At 43.2% G+C, this 20,030-nt stretch overlaps 1 protein-coding gene across 2 annotated transcripts in view; it reads left to right on the forward strand.

The window, feature by feature from the left end:
* The first annotated feature begins 2,630 nt into the window (after nucleotides 1-2,630).
* The window catches only part of atp6v0a1a (ATPase H+ transporting V0 subunit a1a), a 25,064-nt gene continuing 7,664 nt past the window's right edge, over nucleotides 2,631-20,030 (forward strand). For both annotated transcript variants that reach the window (XM_030793519.1, XM_030793518.1), the window contains exons 1-12: nucleotides 2,631-2,690; nucleotides 6,594-6,777; nucleotides 7,939-8,017; nucleotides 8,118-8,215; nucleotides 8,452-8,580; nucleotides 10,048-10,130; nucleotides 12,284-12,410; nucleotides 12,983-13,065; nucleotides 13,423-13,516; nucleotides 16,946-17,158; nucleotides 19,079-19,229; nucleotides 19,753-19,892. In XM_030793519.1, coding sequence (XP_030649379.1) covers nucleotides 6,661-6,777; nucleotides 7,939-8,017; nucleotides 8,118-8,215; nucleotides 8,452-8,580; nucleotides 10,048-10,130; nucleotides 12,284-12,410; nucleotides 12,983-13,065; nucleotides 13,423-13,516; nucleotides 16,946-17,158; nucleotides 19,079-19,229; nucleotides 19,753-19,892 — 1,314 coding nt within the window. In that variant the 5' untranslated portion in view covers nucleotides 2,631-2,690; nucleotides 6,594-6,660. The remainder of the gene's footprint in view (nucleotides 2,691-6,593; nucleotides 6,778-7,938; nucleotides 8,018-8,117; nucleotides 8,216-8,451; nucleotides 8,581-10,047; nucleotides 10,131-12,283; nucleotides 12,411-12,982; nucleotides 13,066-13,422; nucleotides 13,517-16,945; nucleotides 17,159-19,078; nucleotides 19,230-19,752; nucleotides 19,893-20,030) is intronic.

Raw genomic sequence — 20,030 nt, forward strand, 5'->3', positions numbered from 1 at the left:
GTTACACGGTTACTCGTCTTTCCTGTCAGACTCTGAGCGGTCACCTTTTGTAACATTTGTTCTGCCCTCTTTCTCTCTCTCTCTCTCTCTTTTTTTTTTTTTTTTTTACTCCTGGTACTACTTCAGAGAGGACTCTTTGATTTTTGTAAACAAGCAAAAATAAGAAACCAGTGAGTTTTGTTTGAGTTTTGAACCTTTCTCTCATTCACTGTTACATTATAACCCTCTGTACACAATGCTGGTCCTAACATTCCTGTCTTCTCACACCAATCTCCATCTACCAGAAAATGACCGTTTAGCATATCGCTACACAAAGTTACATGTTGACAGCGTTTGTATTTAAATTGAGCTTTCCTGTGAAATGTATAGAGAGCTCTTGATGTGTAGAGTGAATAGACTATTGGGCTAAGCAGCTAGCCATTAACTGAATTATTTAATCCCACTGAATTTCTGAATTAAAAAAAAAATGTCACCAACTGATATTTAGCACGTTAGACAATGCTTATACATAAACCAGTTTACTTTATAAACTTTTACATTGTCCTTTACCAAAATATAACTGTCAGGCAGATGCAAATGTTCTTGTCAAGACACCTTATGCGGATATATATATACTTTTGTTGCTCTAAAAAATTCTCCTCTTATCTCTCACCCAGGCAACCTATGAGTGCTCATTTGGTGATGTATACCCTCTCTCTCAACACCAAGTCACTGATACATTCTTCTGCTCCTCATCTCAAGTGAGACAAACTTGTATTGGTAAAGGGACTTCAAACAATACATTATGAACAGTTAGCTGAGTTAAAGTCTGATACATATAAATGATCATATATGTCTCATGTATGTGAGATAGTATGGATTACGCGATAGTGTGCTGGCACGTCATCAATAAATGTACAGCGACTTAGTATTCCTATTAAATTATGTCTGTGTCGAGACTGAACTGTGTTTTAAGTATCTCAGTCCAGCTGCTGTTTCCTACAATGCTTAGACTTAGACTTAGACTTAGACTGCTTTTATTGTCATTTCCACATATGCATGAGTCATACATACAGGGGAACGAGATTGCGTTACACAAGGACCACAGTGCCACATAAAACAATATAACAAATAAATACCACATAAAACAATAAATAATGCACAATAAGTACTGAGGGGAGGGTTTTATAAAAAATAAAATAAATAAAAAAAAAAATCCGGGGGGTAATAAATATGACAACAGAAAGTACTGGGTAAAACAGAAGTACTAAGTAAAGACAGAAAGTACTGGGTAAAGAAAGTACTAAGTAAGTAGTACAAACAAGAACAACCCTACATATTTCAAACCTAGACATATATGACATAACACCTACAGACATAACACCAGACACAGACAGTGAATTTCTGGCAACAGCATTGGCATTGTGCAGGTAGGTAGGTGAGTTGTATGGGGTGTTAGTGCAATTTGATTGTGCAGTAGTGCAGTTGATTGTTCAAAGGCGCAGTTGTGCAATTTATAGTGCAGAGTGTGCAGTTTATGGTGCAAATACCATCACCCAATAAAATCCATAGCTTTTTATTTTCAGTGAGAATAATCATAATTACCTTTTTTTTTTTCCTGAAATCAATTTTAATTCGCTTGTTTGGAAAAGGGGACCAGTCAGTGGAAAAATAACGGTTCAATAAATTCTAAAATGAGGTTATCTGACCCCTTGCCACCCCCAAATGCTGTTCTCTGACTTTTCCTACTTTCAACATGTTTATGAGTCATCTCACACCTTTGTACCACCTAACAACAAACTGCAGGAAACGTCTTGATAAAACAGCGATCAGCCTGAGAGATCTGGTATAGCCCATGTGGAAGAGTTTACTAGTTGTTGAACCAGACATTCAAATAGCTAAAAAGATTTTACCAAGACAAAATGACCCCACCAGCTGACGTGCACAGTCCTCCATCTAAGTAGTATTTAGAGTTTTTGCATTCTCTCTGTGTGTGTGTGTTTTAGCTCAAAATCTGAAAGAAACCTCTCTATCCTTGCTAACGTGGACTATTAATATGTAATGTGGGGTGCCTGAAAGATGAAAGAAGTTGATTAAAGCACTTGCTGACACAACCATTGTAACATGTGGTTTGTGACTGCCAGTTTTTGAGGGCAGGGAATAGTCTGAGAGTAAAGGGGTGTGGGTTTGCAGCATCCTTTGTGGTTAGGACCAAATAGATGTAACCCAGTTGAAAACACCTGAGGAAGTGGTATACCTCTACCCTCTGTTACATCTCTCCAACCACTATTAGAGGAAAAAAAGAGAGAGAGAGGGAGACGAGAGACGTAACAATTCAGTTCCGTTTGGAATAAATTCTATGGGTGCCAGTTTAGAGTGCTATGAAATTACACACTTGTTGCCTATCGCTCAGAGAAACTTAATGCAACGCCGCACATAGCTTTAAGTTGTTCTCCTGCTGAGTCAGACGTATCATGTGAGCAGATGAGATAATCAAACACAAAGGAAAGGCTGTACATGCGGTCTAGAAAGTATGTCTCTTACACAGGTAGGTTAGTTAAGTCAGTAGATCATGTGACACGTCGAACCTACTCATTACGTCACGCCCGTGCCGCGGAGATCAGGTCAGCTGATATTTCGTTGTAAACGGAAAAGAGAGAGCCCAGAGTGACAGCTACCGAAGGAGGACTTTAATTTACACAGACATCACTGTAAGTTACATCCTAAACCATTTTCTGTTTCCGAAAGAGCCTTTATATCAAAAGTCAACATATAACGAATTCTCATAAAGGTCTTTGCTTCGGTCTTTGCCTCGTCTGCCTAGTTATGGTTGACCAGCGAACCTAACGTTGCGCAGAATTATTAACCTACGAGCTAGCTAGCGTCACTGTATACTGTAGTTAATGCGTTAACTATAGGTTTGTAAATAGCTGATTAACCTCTAAGCTATGTGTTTATGTGTTGATTCAGTAATATCCACGTCAGCTGGAAATAAACCCGTTTAAAAACTTTTTTAACCACTTGTTGATAAACTCATTTGCATTTATAATAACTCTGCTAACTAGGATAGCCAAGAGGCTATTAAGTTAGCCAGCTAAAGTCGCGTAGGTTGGGACAGCTATAGGTTTAGTTAAGTAACTACTGCGATAGGCACCCGGGCACTGTTTCGTATGTAATACTTCCTTTTTCATTGCACGTAACGTGTTATTTGGGCTCTTTATTATTATTCTGCCTTACAGTAATGTTGCTGTTTACATTTATCTCACGGGACAATTTTACGGTTGTTTATAGCTTTTGACAAAACCGTCTAACCTCACATAGTGTAACAAATCGAGTTATCACCTAGTAGCTTCTTAGCATGCTAGGCTAGCAATAATCCAGTCTCTAACTTGAACATAGTAACTACCGAATGGTGTGTCTAGTTAATTGACAAATAATATCGAATACGACACACGTTGAAAGTATACACTATCTAGAATATGTTGAATGTTCTGGTAGTACTGCTGAGTGTTACTAAAATTTAGTGAGTCTTGTCCTGTCTAGAAGGGACAAGTTGCGCCCTTGAAAGCTTATCCTTCCGACAGTGCATCTTCCTTCACGGGCGTCAAAGATGCTGAATAATTTAAAACGGGTCGAATGGATGATTGACTTGTTTGTTCATAGTTTCCAATGCACATTTAACTGACATGTTGTGGATTAAGATTTATTACATGATTGAACATGAAAAGTGTAACGTATGGCATATTTAATTGTTATGTATTATTATAGAAGCGTCAGTTTTATTTGCAGAAGCGTCAGTTGGCGTTTATAATGTTCTGTCACATACAATATTGCTTTAGCACCATTATTGCTTGGTATAAAGCGTCACATGGTTCGACCTACTCTAATCCCTAAATCCTCACCAAGGCATTTGCACTGTAATTCTTAATAGAGCGTGAACGTCTCCTTTGAATTTCTTGTTCTGAGCGCATTACAAATGAAGCCAAACTTTCGCTTTATGTAATTTACAGTGGATGTATTTCAGGCTGATGGTACAAAAATGCGTAACCTCGGGTATTTAGAGGTTTTGTGTTGTACTTAGTTTGTCGGAAAGTTGTCTAAATAGATAATGAATGCACAGCTCACGTACAGTTATTTATCCTAACTAGGAGCCATCCAGTTAATCGGGATTCGCTTACAAAAAGCCAGGCTTTGTGTGACCTTAACAGCATGCCAAAGCATATCACACTGGTTTTGTGATGACAGTCGTTCGAATACCTCATTGTATGCTCCTCGGTTTTAAGGCGCAGCTCACAGGCTTGTGCCCTGGTCAGTTGCTTATCACATGCCGAGGGAAACGGCGAAAACAACGGAGTAACATGAGATTCCATTCATACCGCATGGGCGTGAGACCACCGCTTAGTCCCACTTCACATTCACATTAACTCCACTCTGCTTAACATTCTCACTCACATTAACGCAGCACTGTGAGTGGAAACAGACTGTAAACTCAAATCTTTTATCCCTAGTCAAACTGATAGCAAAGAGATGCATTGACACCTTGGCGGTGTCCAAAATGGATCAGTATTGTTAGGGATTACACTCTCGTCCGGTATGTGTGGAAATGTGCTCTAAATCTGACGTCATACAACATGCAGTGAACATTCAGTGAAAAAGTACTGAGTGGGTGTACGGTACTCTTCTGGGGAAAAGTGCTTGGCTGTGTGCCAAACAAGAATAAAACAACAGAGGAGCCACAACACTGAGTTTAAACATCAAAACAAAGCAGGTTCGTCAGGTGTGTGAGATTAACATTCATGTGATGACTTTAATATGTGTTGGACCTCCTTCTACTTTTTCTGCCCAATCCCAGCACACTGACATGAGTACTGGGAACTGGTAATGAGTGTGGTACAGTCCATAGATTTATGCAAATATATGTGGTGTGTAGATCCTGATGTCATACATAGCCAATGAGAAATGCCTCTTAACCTGTTCCTGTGGCTCTTACTGCCCTGTTATAACCAAGAGCTAGCTTGCCTGATTTGACCAATCAGCTGCTTGATTATGGTTGAGGAGGAGTTTCATTAAGGAATGCGAGATGGACCAAACCGCAGATATTGAGATCAGTGAGAGTGAAGTGGGAAATGCGGATCTGGAGTGGGTGTTAAGTTCTCGTCACGATGTGAGTGTTTCCTCATCTTAGCACGGGGGAAAAAAAAAAAACCCCAAACAATTAGAAGTACGAGCTTTGGGAAGTGTGTAAGCATAGTGATCTCACAGGCTATTTATCGTAAGAAAATCAGAATACGGAACACTTGATTAGGCAGTCAAGGGCCGGCTGAGCACTTTTTAACTTGGGTCAAGTGTGATTTTGCTATAAAGTCCAGGTTTAGAACAGCTGTAAAATGACCAGATAGTTTTCTCCGCGCTCGGATGGATTATTTGCCCGTGTTTAAATGCCAGCGCAGACGTTTGGTTTTGAAATGGGGTTAGGCCGTCTCATCCTTTGAAAACAGTGCTGTAAACACTCCCCTTTCCCGGTATGATAGAATATAACTGTATAATACAGTACTCATGGGCTGTCGACGTTGCAGTGTCCAACTGGCTGCTCTGTTTTTAGTCACATGTTTTTCTCATGTTTCTGAGAACTGTTAACATGGTTCTAATGGAAGTCTTTTCACCACTAGGCTGTAATTGGAGGGACTTTTCACACAGTGTTGTGATCAAGAGGGCACAAACAGGGGTGAGGCTTTTCATTTTTTTATTTTTTTTTTTTTTACAAAACAGTCAGAAATAGTGTATACCACAGGTCACATCATCTGAAAAATGAAATTTTTTTGTCTCCTTTTCCAAAGTCTATAAGAGCTACATGGGTAGAAGAATTGGGCTGAGAAAAATGCTCTTTTGGTGAGATTGAATGAATGCATTTAAGAAAAAAAAAAAAAAAAAAAAAAAAAAAAATATATATATATATATATATATATATATATATATATATATATATATGTAAATGGAAGAAAATGCACCTTGAAAAGATTCTGAAATATCTTGGAGCTTGGATTTGACCTGCTTTCCAAACAAGGTTATGGAAAATTACTCCCAACTCTTAATACACCCTTACGCCAAGTAATTACTGTTATCACTTCACCTAGCTACGTTATATTACCACACAGATTAGACTCATTCAGTCCCTTCTAACTCTCCCCACTGTCTGATATCAGTGTTTTTATTCATATAGTTCTGGTGTTTAATGTACCCCCCCCCTTTTTTTTTTTTGTGCAGGTCTTGCCTCATGTCATATGCTGGTTTCCTGTTTAGTTTGGTTTGGTAAAATCGTTTGTAACTGCCACAGCGCGCGTGGCTTGTGTGTAAACCCGTGGTGCTTGAGTGCTTTTCACGACTCAGTTCTCTTCTCGCCTGCGCTAGCTCTGCACCGCGACATCAGTGCTTCAGCATTTGAAAACAGCTAGCTCCTCTGTTTCGAGTGCGTTTGTTAACGAGGCAATGCATTGGTTTTCTCACGTCGCGACGGCCGTTTGTATCCTGGTTTCTAGACAATGTGGCGTATTTTTTAGTTTTTCTTATTCCATTTTCTTCATGTTTCTCTCTCTCTCTCGGTCTCTCTTCCTCAGGTGAGGTCAGTCCTGAGTCTCTACCTGTCGCAGTGCTGAGAGGGGTTACCCAGAGTGCTTTGCCACCATGGGCGAGCTTTTCCGAAGTGAGGAGATGACGCTGGCCCAGCTCTTCCTCCAGTCAGAGTCGGCCTACTGCTGCGTCAGCGAACTGGGAGAGATCGGCATGGTGCAGTTCAGAGACGTGAGTACTGCTTCTCGACACTCCCCCCACTAACCCCTCAACACACGCACAAACACGCGTGTACGTGCGCACACACACTCGCTCAAAAACACGCACGCACGCGCACACACACACGCGTCTGTAGTTCAGATGTCTGAGCAGTGCTGCTCGACACTCCTCCCTCTAACCCAGCAAGGCACACACACACGCACACACACACGCACACACACACACGTCTGTAGTTCAGATGTCTGAGCAGTGCTGCTCGACACTCCTCTCACTAACCCATCAATGCACACACACACACACACACACACACACACGCACACACACACACACACACACACACATCTATGCATCTACGCGTTTACGTTTCAGATGTATGAGTACTGCTGCTTGAAAGTCCTTCCACCCCCAACACAGACACACACACACACAGCCCACACTTACTGTTTCCCCTTCATTTCCCCTTCATTCGTAACATGCGTCTCTTGTAAGAGGAAACGTCTGAAGCTGTAGACTAGGACGAGTTTTTTTTTTTTTTTTTTTTCTTTCCTTTTTTTCATTCTAAGGAGAATTGAATTTTTCTCCTGAAAAAGACATTGGTGTCAGCAGAATCTGAGGGCTACGCTACAGCCCATAGACGACTGAGTCTGATTACTCAATCACAGTAGTATATGAGTAATCAGATTGGTTTACTGTGTGACCATAATGACACAGTAGTCAGCAAACTCTAGCCAATAGCTGGTCTTTGGCAGTGAGTCATATCAATGGGCATATATGAATACAAGAGAGCTATGTGAGTAAGAGTGTATTTCCTGTGTCATGTGAAAAGATGTAAAGTAGGCCTGAAGGTACATTTAAACTCCACTATTATGTTTCAGTGTGGCCTGAGGCAAAGCACAACCGTAACTGACGTGATTCGAAATCTCAGTTGATGTGGTCTCTCGTGTGTTTATTATGCAGGCTTTTGTCAATATTTGTTTTCTGCGTGAAAGACTCTGTATCAGTTTGTTTTGTGTAAATGCTCTTTAAGGCACGATTGAGTCATTTTACACCGTGGGTCAGTGATGTGGAGCCACAGCTGAACCCAGAGAAAAATCTGGAAGATTTTTTTATTTATTTATTTTTTTGTGGGTTTTCGCATTTCATAACGAAGCTGTTTGATGCCTCCCGTTTTAGTTGAACCCGGACGTGAACGTGTTCCAGAGAAAGTTTGTGAACGAAGTACGACGGTGTGAGGAGATGGACCGTAAACTGAGTGAGTCCGTTTTCTCAGCATTCCCGTTCGTTCATGAGAATGCAATCATACTGATTACACTGTGGATCTCTCTCTCTCTCTCTCTTTCCCTCTTTCCCAGGGTTTGTTGAAAAAGAGATTAAGAAAGCTAACATCGCAATCGTGGACACGGGCGAGAACCCTGAGGTTCCGTTTCCTCGAGACATGATTGACCTCGAGGTAAGCTTGTTTAAAAAGCCTCTCTCGCAGATCCTCTCTCTCACACGAGAAAATGCAGTAACATATCAGCCTCAACGTAACTGTTTCTCTCTTCTCTCTTTCACCTCGTCCTGCCAAGCAGCTAAAGCATTAGCTTTCAATGGAGCGGACAATTTAGTGGAATTTTGCTGACACGCTCGGTGATGCAAAGCAGTAACGGACGCCTCTTTGACCTTTAACCTTTTGGACTTTTGCAGGCCACCTTTGAGAAGCTGGAAAATGAGCTGAAGGAGATCAACACCAACCAGGAAGCTCTGAAAAAGAATTTTCTGGAGCTGACGGAGCTGAAACACATCCTGAGGCGTACCCAGCAGTTTTTTGATGAGGTCAGGAGAATTTTGATGAGCTGTTTTGAATTTGGCAGACAGAGTTAAGGGTTGTAATGGCGATAAGGAGTGAGCTTGTCTACCGTGTCTCACACACACACACACACACACACACACACACACACACGCACACAGACACACAGACAAAAACACACATATACAAGAACAAAATGGGTTTTTACTGTGTGAACAAAAACAGTTTGGTCCCTGTTGTGGTGATTGAAAGTTTTGAGTGGGGCAGGGCCTGGACGTTAAGTGTAGTTAAGTGTACCAGCAGACACACACACACACACACAGACACTCACGTATACACACACACACACACACACACACAGACACTCACACACACACAGACACTCACACACACACAGACACTCATTCACACACACACAGATACTCACTCACACACACACAGATACTCACTCACTCACTCACACACACACAGATACTCACTCACTCACACACACACAGATACTCACACACACAGACGCTCACACACAGACGCTCACACACAGACGCTCACACACACACACACACACACACACACACACACACTCTCACACACACACACAAAGACACTCACACACACACTCTGCATGCCTGGTCAGTATTCAGCTATTTTCATATTCAGTATTTAGCCCAACCCGAGACCTGTTCTTCCAGGTATTCAGCTTCTTTTCTCGCTGCCGACCCTTTCAAAATACCTCACGCGCTCTAGTTACCGTCAGACGATCTTTATCCGTTCACGTTCAGTTTTAACCGCACAGTTCTGCCTCGGTGTGCGACCTTTAACCGTAAGAGTGGTTGTGCTCGGCTGATCCTCTCTGTCACAGTTGGCCAGTCTTTAAAAATGTTACTGTCGCTTTTACAACCTCATACAGGGTTTGAATGAGGGTCATTCATTTGGTTAAATGTCCAGTGTTGTCTGGTAATCTTTAACTTCACTAACACACACTAAGAGTATTTAGGCCTTTGGGGCATGCACTAGACAGAGAAATGATTACGTTGAAGAATTCATTGTTCTGGGCCTCAAGCAGTAATTTGACACTCTGTTATAAGTGGAAGAGAATGTGACGTAGCTGTGATATTTGTTTTCAGCTTAATACATATGATCCACTCTCACTGTGTTTGCTTACTGTGACATCATGCAAGTTCATTTTAAAGAGGACTAATTTAACCCAACATGAGCTCTGTGGTCAGCAGTCAGAATTCAGTGGATTCAATTCAGAGACAAAGTTATGATTCACAGATTAAAAAGCTTCGTTTTTCAAACTGATGAAGTGAACTTGAACAAACAGGAGATGTGTTCAGTGTAATAAACATAGTGATATTAACTGTAATTGTTTTCTGATGGGAAATGGGGTATAAAAAAAAAACCCATATGTAATAACATAATGTGAACACTTGAGACTGATTCTGATCTTTGTCCTAATGTTACCAAAGGAGGTCCTTGTCTCTCGTTCTCAGATGGAAGATCCCTCTCTGTTGGAAGAGTCGTCCACGTTGCTGGACCCCAATGAGGTCGGGCGTGGCGCTCCTCTAAGACTGGGGTGAGTAGAGTCCAATGGATGGAGCTGCTTTTGGGTGAGGGACGTCTTTCTTTCTTTCTTTCTTTCTTTCTTTCTCTGTCTCTCTCTCTCTCTCTCTCTCTCTCTCTCTCTCTCTCTCTCTCTTTCTGTCTGTCTGTAGATAGGTGTTGTTTCTTTCTCTGTCTCTCTCTCTCTCTGTCTGTCTCTCTCTCTCTGTCAGCCTCTGCTCTGTCTGTCTGTAGATGGGTGTTGTTTCTCTGTCTCTCTCTCTCTGTCAGCCTCTGTCTGTCTGTGGAAGGGTGTTGTTTCTGGCAGAGGAAGTTGCAGCTGCTGTTATTTGTGATTAGACCGACTGTGTTCCCCAGCTGGCTCAAAACATGCCCGTCTGTTCAGTCACCTTTAAGCCTGCTCAGCAAAGATGAGTCATGCTACAATCCTTTTTGACAGTGGAAAAATGACCCAAATGTTCACCACTCAAAGAACAAAAGCATTTTTTCAAACTAATTAGTATTATTATTCATGAGAGTTGTTGTTCTCCATGACTTAAGTACCCCCTAAAGCAGCCACACCCTTGTTCTTATCAGATCTTCCGTTTTTATATCAGGAGTAGAGGGCAGGCCTGCGTGAAACGACAGTTGGGCAAATACTCACAGAACTCACAAAACAGACCTACTTTCAATTACCAAAGCTCTGCTATTCTAATACAACACAATAGAATCCTCAGTACCTTACTACTCTCTATAGACAGGTCAGGTTAGGTTACAGGGTTTTTTTTCCCCACACTCATTGAATAATACGATCAATCCATTTGTTATCCTTTCCTCTCCACTCTGTATGGAATACGAGCCGTGATCGTTAAAGCTAAAATCACAAGAGAGATTTACATCACTGTTGTGTGCATTGATTGACATGTTTGTACTCTCCTAAGTCTGGTGAAAGGATACACCAGCATGCTGAATCACTGTTTTCCCCGGGTGGAAATGGTGTTTGAACGCTCAACCATACGCCCATTGCATCAGATCACTGGAAATATGGATCGGTTTTCTCCACAGAGCAGATGACGCGCAATAGCAAATTGATCCGCGATCGACGCTCGCAGGCGACTGATACCGCGTAAAAAAAAACCACATTCTGTTGTCGTTCCAACATTTTAGTTGCAGGACAGAAAAGACAAGAGAGGCCAACCGCAGAGGAGGACACTGGGGGAAAAAGAGAGACAGAAAAAGAAAAGAAGAGTGGTATTGAATGTGTGAGGGATACTAAAACACTGTTGGTAGAAAGTTAAAAAAGAGATCCATTGGTAATGTAACACAGGGCAACGTTTTATTGTCCACTTTACAGTCTTCACGGAGCTTTAGACGACGCATCGTGCGCCGTAGGGAGAAATCCATGCCAGAGTTCAGGTTATAGGATCAGTTACCGCACAGTGCCTCTGACTGGATGTAGAATTCAGTACCTTTTCCCCAAATGCACGCGGACTGTGTCAAAGCTAACCCAGTATTCTCCAGCACTTAATGAATTTCCCTGCGCGCTGTGAATCAAACTCACGACTCCCTTACCGCCAGGCCCGTTCCTTTACCTGTGAGGTGCCTCTGATGCTATTTAGACATATTCAGTATGTATTGAGAGCTATAAGCTCTGTTTTGACATTGACCTTTATGGAGGCACTCAGAGTGAATGTCAAGGCAGTCCAGTGAACACTCACAGGAGCACTCTGGTCATTTTCCTAATGGATGTTTACTGTCGAGGAGCTGCAGCTCTGCCCAGCTTTACATGATGGCCTCAGGCCCACAGGGACACCAGAGTGATGACCCACCAGATAAGGATAACCATAGATTAGGATTTTAGTCTGCGCTAATGGACTATGACATTAGGGATGGAATCTGTCGATCATTAAAAATGAGTTATGGATTAATCACCATGATGTTATCAAATTATATACGTACACTAGCCGTATTAGTTATGCACCGATTGTTAACTATTTTTGTAATTGATTCTTGTTGTTGAGCCATCTTTTCCTTTGCTGGAGATAAAAACCTCTATAGACTCTTGATCCTATAATAAATACGGAGCTGTCTCTTAGATTAAATTAGATGAAGCCTTAAGGGTGGAGAAATGATCTCCCCTGACCACACGACCAAGACAGCTGGACTTGACTGTTGACATGCTCTCAGGTTTGTGGCTGGAGTGATTGGCAGAGAGAGGATACCAACCTTCGAGAGGATGCTGTGGAGAGTTTGCCGTGGCAACGTGTTCCTGCGACAGGCGAACATTGAAGACCCTCTGGAGGACCCCACAACGGTGAGAAGCCCCAAACAGCTGCCTGATGGAAAATGACTGGTGTCATTAACACGCTCTTATGTCACAGAGGGCTAAAAAAGTTCCACGGAAGAACACTGTTCCTAAAATTCTCGTTTTATTTTGTCTGTTAATGAGTTTTGTATTTTTGCCAATGGTTTGTCATTCAGTGTGCACCATACATCACTGTTCTATAACTGCAGAATCCTTACTGTAAATTGTTTCCATGGTGACGCAAACTTCATTTCGTACCCTCCAGCCTTTATGAAAAAGTTATGACAGCAGGGTTATCAGGAAGACATAATAGTTAGATTTCATTTTGATGACAAATTGTCAAGTCGTGTGTCGTTGGTGTGGTGTAAAATATGTGAGTTTTATGGCTGCATAGCTGTCACACAAGATGACATCTGTTATAACAGACACCATATGACACAGAGTACAAGAAGATGTCTCCAGCACTTCATTTAGATTAGACGATAAATGTTTGATAACTGTCTCATATCTGGCCAGGTCTGAGCAGTATAGATGAATAATCTACATTTTTTTTCCCCCCCTGTTCTTGTCCTCATTTATAGGGAGACCAAGTGCACAAGTCTGTGTTCATCATCTTCTTCCAGGGAGACCAGCTGAAGAACCGCGTGAAGAAAATCTGTGAAGGGTGAGAATAACATGTGTCCCCCCCAATGTTACAGTCACCCTCAATGGAAAAGTGCCTGCAGTTGTCCAAGACAACTAAAATAACATATAGAGAAGTTGGAGTCTGTGTCCCACCCATTTTAGGTAGCATAACTTAAAACACACAAAATGGTATCGTTTGACCAGTGATGCAGATCAAAACTGACATGCAAGATTAGATGTTTTTAATAGATTTTTTTGATGACACTTGTAATGAATTTGAATACCAGTAACAACAGGCTGGTAAAAAGCTGTGATCAGTATCGTTTGTAATGACTGTGTTTCAGTCAGTTAAGTCTGATAAATCGTCTTATTTCGATGTCCTCCCCTCCGTACCCAGGTTCCGGGCGTCGCTCTACCCCTGTCCAGAGACGCCCCAGGAGAGGAAGGAGATGGCGGCCGGGGTTAACACCCGTATCGACGACCTCCAGATGGTGAGGCAAAACTTTACGGAAATCCAACACTCACCTCTATTTGTCATATCTTTGACTTGATGAGGGGAAGGGATTTGGTTACTTAGCAACAGCTCGTCGGCAGTGTTCTGAGGGTTGATGTACATTTTCCATTTTCTACTGATAATTACTGTTATGAAATATTTGTCCTCAAGGAGGGGGAAAAAAAGCCCCGTTATTAACGTGCAGTGACGCATGCTGTCATTTCCCCCCTTTAAGCTGACGTCACACGAACAAAACTAATCCCCAACTGTTTTTCCGACCGTTTTACGACGACGTCTTTATAAATGTCAGGGTGTGTTCAGTAACTGGGATCAACCTCAACTCTTAGCACACCAGCCTAACTCATATAAGAACTACTTCACATAAGCTTGGCGTGGCATATCAGTCAAACGCAGCCCAAAATGACATTACAACAGCCTCTCGTCCTTAATGAGACGATGAACTGTGAGCTGGAGCAGGTGCTGTAGCTACTGTAACATGAGATGGGCTTACGTCTGTGTGCTCTACCCACACACTCCCTGCTGTCTGTGTACTCAGCTGTGCGTGTGTGTGCGTGTGTGTGTGTGCGTGTGCGTGCGTGTGTGTGTGGTCTAATAGATTGACCACAACATGGAACTACCATATGGAATTAATGCTGTTGTGTGGTTTTGGTCACTTGAATATGAAGAAGTGGTGGGTGGTATTGTCAATGTAATATGAAGGGCAGAATTGTATGGGGATATCCTGTGCAATATGAGAGCCAAAGAGACGGCAAAGAGACAAGCCGTTGTTTGTGAGGACAGCCGTGGTTCAGAGGCAGACAGACCGAGTGCGCGTCGGACCCCGCTGTCGACGTTTTGGCACAGCCGTGCCGTCCCTAGACGAGCGTGGTCTAGATTACTGTATATTGAACCGCTCAGTGAAATCATGAAACTCGATTAGATCAGTTTAGATAAGGGGAGACTGGATGAGCTGTTTGGTAGGCAATGCGTCTTTGCCCAGTGAGATCCTGAAGGGACATGTTTACTCAGCCAATTAAAGGAGCTGGGTGGGAAATTGAATTAAAGTCGCGCGCACACGTGCGTGTGTGTGTGTGTGTGTATGTGTGTGTGTGTGTGTGTGTGTGTGTGTGTGTGAGAGAGACAGAGAGGGAGAGAGAGAGAGAATGCGCATGTAGGGCTGCTTGTGTGAAATTGCAGTTTCTTTCTTTCTGTCTTTCTTCCTTTCTGTCTTTCTTTCTTTCTTTCTTTCTTTCTTTCTCTCTTTCTGTCTATCTGTCTTTCTTTCCTACTCTCTCTCTCTGTCTCTCACACACACACACACACACACACTCTCTCTCTCTCTCTCTCTCTCTCTCTCTCTCTCACACACACACACACACACACACACACTCTCTCTCTCTCTGTCTCTCTCTCTCTCTCTCACACACACACACACTCTCTCTCTCTCTGTCTGTCTGTGGGGTGTGTCAGGCAGTTGAAGTAGACTGGCAGTGACAGGGCAGGGTGCTGGCTGGCTGTGGTTGTGCTGTGACAGCCTTTAGGTTTGGCCCTGTCTGTGGCCAGTGTTATTCCTATGACAGTCTGCTGCACATGTCTTTTCAATGAGGGAGTGTGATACCCCCCCCCCCTCAGGGACAGCAAGCGTACTCCACCTGTATACACAACACCATTCATTATACTACTGGTAGTGGACGTCTTTTTTACCTTTAAAAGACACACACACACACACACTCACACTTTCATTCACTGAATTTGAGGAACGGAACTGGTATGAATCTGTCGTGGTTTGTTCTCCCTCCACTTTCACACATTCACTTGGTAATCAAGGGGACACAAGCCTATCCATTTGGCATCTCCTTGGGGAGATGCCACAACCCTACCCAGATTCCACCCTCCTCCACCCACACATTCATAGCTATCATGCCTGCCCACGCATGCAAGTTTATACACACGGGAATGCCCACTCTGGATTCCAGTTTTTTGGTGTCTTTTCACCCACCCACGTTTAAAGTGATCCCTCTCATCCACACACACACACACGCACACACACGCACACACACACACACACACACACACACACAAACACACACACACACCTCGCTCTCTTTCGGGGTGAAATGATACACTGGTCTACTGGAGTGAGTCATTGACTTGGAACTACGGCACTCTCAAACCCCTCTGGGCTGTGTCCAGTGTCAAGTGTGGGTGTGTGCATGCGCGCGCGCGCGTGTGTGTCCGCTTGTTGTCTCCCTCTGCTCCATTTGACTCTGTGTTTCTATTTTTTTAAATTTTTTTTGCTCTTGATTTTGGCAGACCTGTGTGTTTACCTGTGTGTGTGTGTTTGTGTGTGTTTGTCTGTATCTGTGTGTGTGTTTGTGTCTGTGTGAGAGAGTGAGACAGAGGGAGCAGAGGAGGAATATTCAGCTGCTCTCTGGTGGACACGGTTAGGACTGATCTCCTGTCACTTTGCCGAGTGTGTAGGAATTCTTTCCTGGCTGTCATGTGTCATGTTTGTGTGTGTTTGCATTCGTCTCTACGGGGGCGAGAGAATGTTAGATTGGGCAAAGAGAGATAGAGTGACAGATGAAGTAGAAAGAGAGAGAGAGAGATAGCGTCTCTCCTCTCAGTGAGGTGTACCCCCAGGAAAGGGAATCTAATTTAAAAGTATTCAAGTGAGTCACCATATCTGGCCATGGCGTTTTTGTGTGTGTGTGTGTGTGTGTGTGTGTGTGTGTGTGATGTGACATCCCGTGCGAGCATGAGTGTTAGTGAGATTGGTCATAGGAGTATTCTCTGGCTTCTTTTAGAACTCATAACATACCACATCTCCCCCCGGGCTAAGTGAATCAGGTGTGTGTGTGTGTGTTTCCAACGTGGGCGAGGGCATGTGGGCATTAAAGCTGGCGCTGGACTTGTCTGCCGCGTGTTTGTCACACAGACTCTCGGCTTTGGCAGATTTCAGGAGATAAATATTTGGGAGCATCTAAGTTTACAGTTGTGGGTGAACAAAGCAAGCTTTATTTTTTATTTTTATGGAAAGATGATTTCATTTAAGAGGGGAGGATACACTGTATTTCACACATTTTCATTACTGCAGCATGCTCCAGTGAGATTTTACCACAGCGTTTACTGTTTGCTGAACTAACAGTGAACGTTCTTGTGCAAGTCCCTGCTTATGAGAAGGTCACATTCGCCATAGTCCACTAAAATACACTGTACGTTGTTTATAAACCTGTGAGCCTGAGAACCCTAGCCCCTGAAATGATTGGTATTTACTCAAGGTGGAGTCTACGTTTTTTAATATAAACAGCAAAAACACTTTTACCCAAAATACTGCTAGTTTCTCTGAGTGACATCAGTTACTCTCTCATCATCCTTTTTTTCTCTCATTCTTCTTCTTTTTTTTTTTCCCCATCGTCTTCTCCAGGTGTTGAATCAGACCGAGGATCACAGACAGAGGGTGCTCCAGGCGGCTGCCAAGACGGTTCGCGTCTGGTTCATCAAAGTGAGGAAGATGAAGGCCATCTACCACACGCTGAACCTCTGCAACATCGACGTCACACAGAAGTGCCTCATCGCCGAAATCTGGTGCCCCGTCTCCGACCTGGACACCATCCAGTTCGCCCTGCGCAGGGGCACGGTGAGTGGACACACATTTGTATGCATACACACACACACACACACACATATGTATGTGCACACACTCATATATACATATACATATATATATACACACACACACACACACACACACATATGTGTGTATGTGTATATATACATACACACACTCATATAGACAGACACACACATATAGTGTAAAGACACATGTCATCAAAGTGATACAGTGCAATCACACTAGAATTATCTGATTTTATTTTTGCCATGGATATGTTGTCTATATCTAGTGCAGTATCCATTAATGTAGTTTAGTTCTCCCATACTCAAATGATGACATGAGTGTGTATGGGTCAGTGTCATAGGTCAGTATTATAACCCTGTTGGTGGCTGTTTGTTATGTCAGATGTCTTTGCTTTAGTGCCTGGTAGCAGTTAGTTTTGTCTCGTGTGTTTCGTGTGTGTGAAGGAGTTTACAGTCAGAGGCGGATTACATCCAAACAGCTTGACTGCTCTGTATTGTCATCGGACAGCTCGTGTTACGCCTTCTCTCGAATCGCCCCTCTCTAACTCTGCCAAAGGTCGCAGAATAAGGACCAAAGGTCACTAGAATGTGACCTTCCCATGAAGAAGAGTTTGAGGGGATAACCCTTTGTCACACACTCTCAGAACAAAGAGTGTTAGACTACAGGCAGATCACTCCCTGCTCACTCGATCAGTTCAGAGGGTGCAGAGGAAGAGGAGTTAAAACTAACTGTAAATCATTCTTTGTGGTGTAATTACATGTAGAGAGGGCTGTCATTTAGATTGACAGTCAAGATAAAATCCACTGTATGTTTAAGATCCATATTTGTGCAGTTTCTGTAAGACAATGTATTACATAGTTATATTCTGTTGTAAGTTGAATAATGTAATCTATATATATATATATATTTTTTTTTATATTTTATTTTATTGAACACAATGTGAAAAGTCAGCAGTCAAGACTGACCACCCGCATCAAGCAACAATGAATTGGAAATCACACATTTCACACCTAAATGCGGCGTGCTTCTTTTTTTAAGTTTGCCTACACGGCGTCGACAGCGTACCCCTTTAAGAGGCACGAGGATGCACAGTCTCGTCGGGCACCCAACACAAACGGGATTTCCAGACCGCAGGTTTAAATGCCGCTCAAACGTCCGATCAAACGGCGACGTCTGAACTCCGCAGTGACGCTCGAAAAACGTCCGCCGAACCTTTGGTGCCCATCGCACGGGTTTTGGCTCCAGCTGTAACGCCGTCTGATTAGCTTAGTCTTCAGTCTCTGTGGCACTGAAGGCTCTACTAGGAGCTTATAGCTGCCGCGCATTGGCATCTCCCCTCTGCCTTTTGCTTAGCCAACCACTATTTATATCCTCACATGCCTGTAGATCCGCGACGGGAACCGAGCCAAACTGAGGCGGCTGCATTAACACTCTGACACCGTACAAACACACGCATATCCAGAACTTACCGGGGCTTTTTTGAAACCTCGTTAAGAAAGAGAAGAGAAAAGTCCGTGTATTTGTCTGCGCTGATTGCGTGTCATGGTATAACGGTGTCATTTTTTTTCAGTTCTCTCCTGTCCTTGAAGGCTGTGCGGGACAGCGAAGCGTAGGGTTCAGGTACTAACGTGACAGGCTGGTTGAGTTTAGCGCTGGAGAAGGTTTCTGATGGAGGAGCGTAGCGTGAAGGTGGAGCTGTATGGTTTAGTCTGCTTTTGACCTTTTCAGGCTGCAGTTCCTGTTAAGCCAGATGTGGTTCAATTACAATCAGGAGGAATTAGAAGGAACATGTAGGTTCTACCAGTTTTAACCAATCAAACAACAGGTGTCGGAATACAGCGACAACGCGTTGTGTTGTGCGTGGATGCAATCTTTCGGCTGTGGCCTAACCCGGTAGCTCTCTCTCTGTCTGTTCTCCAGGAGCGAAGCGGTTCCACCGTTCCCTCCATCCTCAACAGGATGCAGACCAAACAGACTCCGCCCACGTACAACAAAACCAACAAGTTTACCTCTGGCTTCCAGAGCATTGTGGATGCCTATGGGATTGGCAACTACAGGGAGATGAACCCAGGTAAACGTCCAACAGGTTTCAGTGCTCCAGAATATGCTACGTAGAGAAATAGACCAAAGGAAATCAAAAGTTATGAACATGCTCCCCTAGACACCTCACAGTGGACGACCTCTTATATGTCCCTATACCTATATATGGGTATTTTTATGGCATGAACAGTGAGGCAGAAAGAGAATAGGGTAAAACTTGGCAGAAGTGGGTATTTTTAGAGGTTTTGTGGATTCTGGGAAACCCCTTGTATTTAATTTCACATCTGTATAGCAGTATATCATTGGCATAGTCACACACACGCATAGTCACACACACGCATGTGTTTCCAAGCTCCATATTTTATTCTTTTCTTTCTTTTTTTACCCCCATTTCCATTGATTTGTGTTATGCTCATGCACCTGTATTATTGCTCTGTGGCTCTGTCAGGTGCACCATGTCTCTCTGTGTTGTTTTTTTTTTTCCACGTCACCATTATGTGTTGTCGATCACGGAAAAGTTACTCAGTCAGTTCATGTTTCGTGTTTGTGGTCAGCTCCCTACACCATCATCACCTTTCCCTTCCTGTTTGCCGTCATGTTCGGGGACCTGGGTCACGGCGTGCTCATGACATGCGCCGCCCTCTACCTCGTTCTCCGAGAGAGCCGTCTCCTCGCCCAGAAAAACGACAACGAGGTATCCAAAACACACACACACACACACACACACACACACACATATATACATTGTCCCTTTACCTTCATCGTGTTCCTACGCTCATCCATTCAGTGGTCCATCCTTCCACGCGTCCTTAATTTATATCACATTTGGGGC

This window comes from Chanos chanos, chromosome 16, assembly GCF_902362185.1.
Source record: "Chanos chanos chromosome 16, fChaCha1.1, whole genome shotgun sequence".
Lineage (NCBI taxonomy): Eukaryota > Metazoa > Chordata > Actinopteri > Gonorynchiformes > Chanidae > Chanos > Chanos chanos.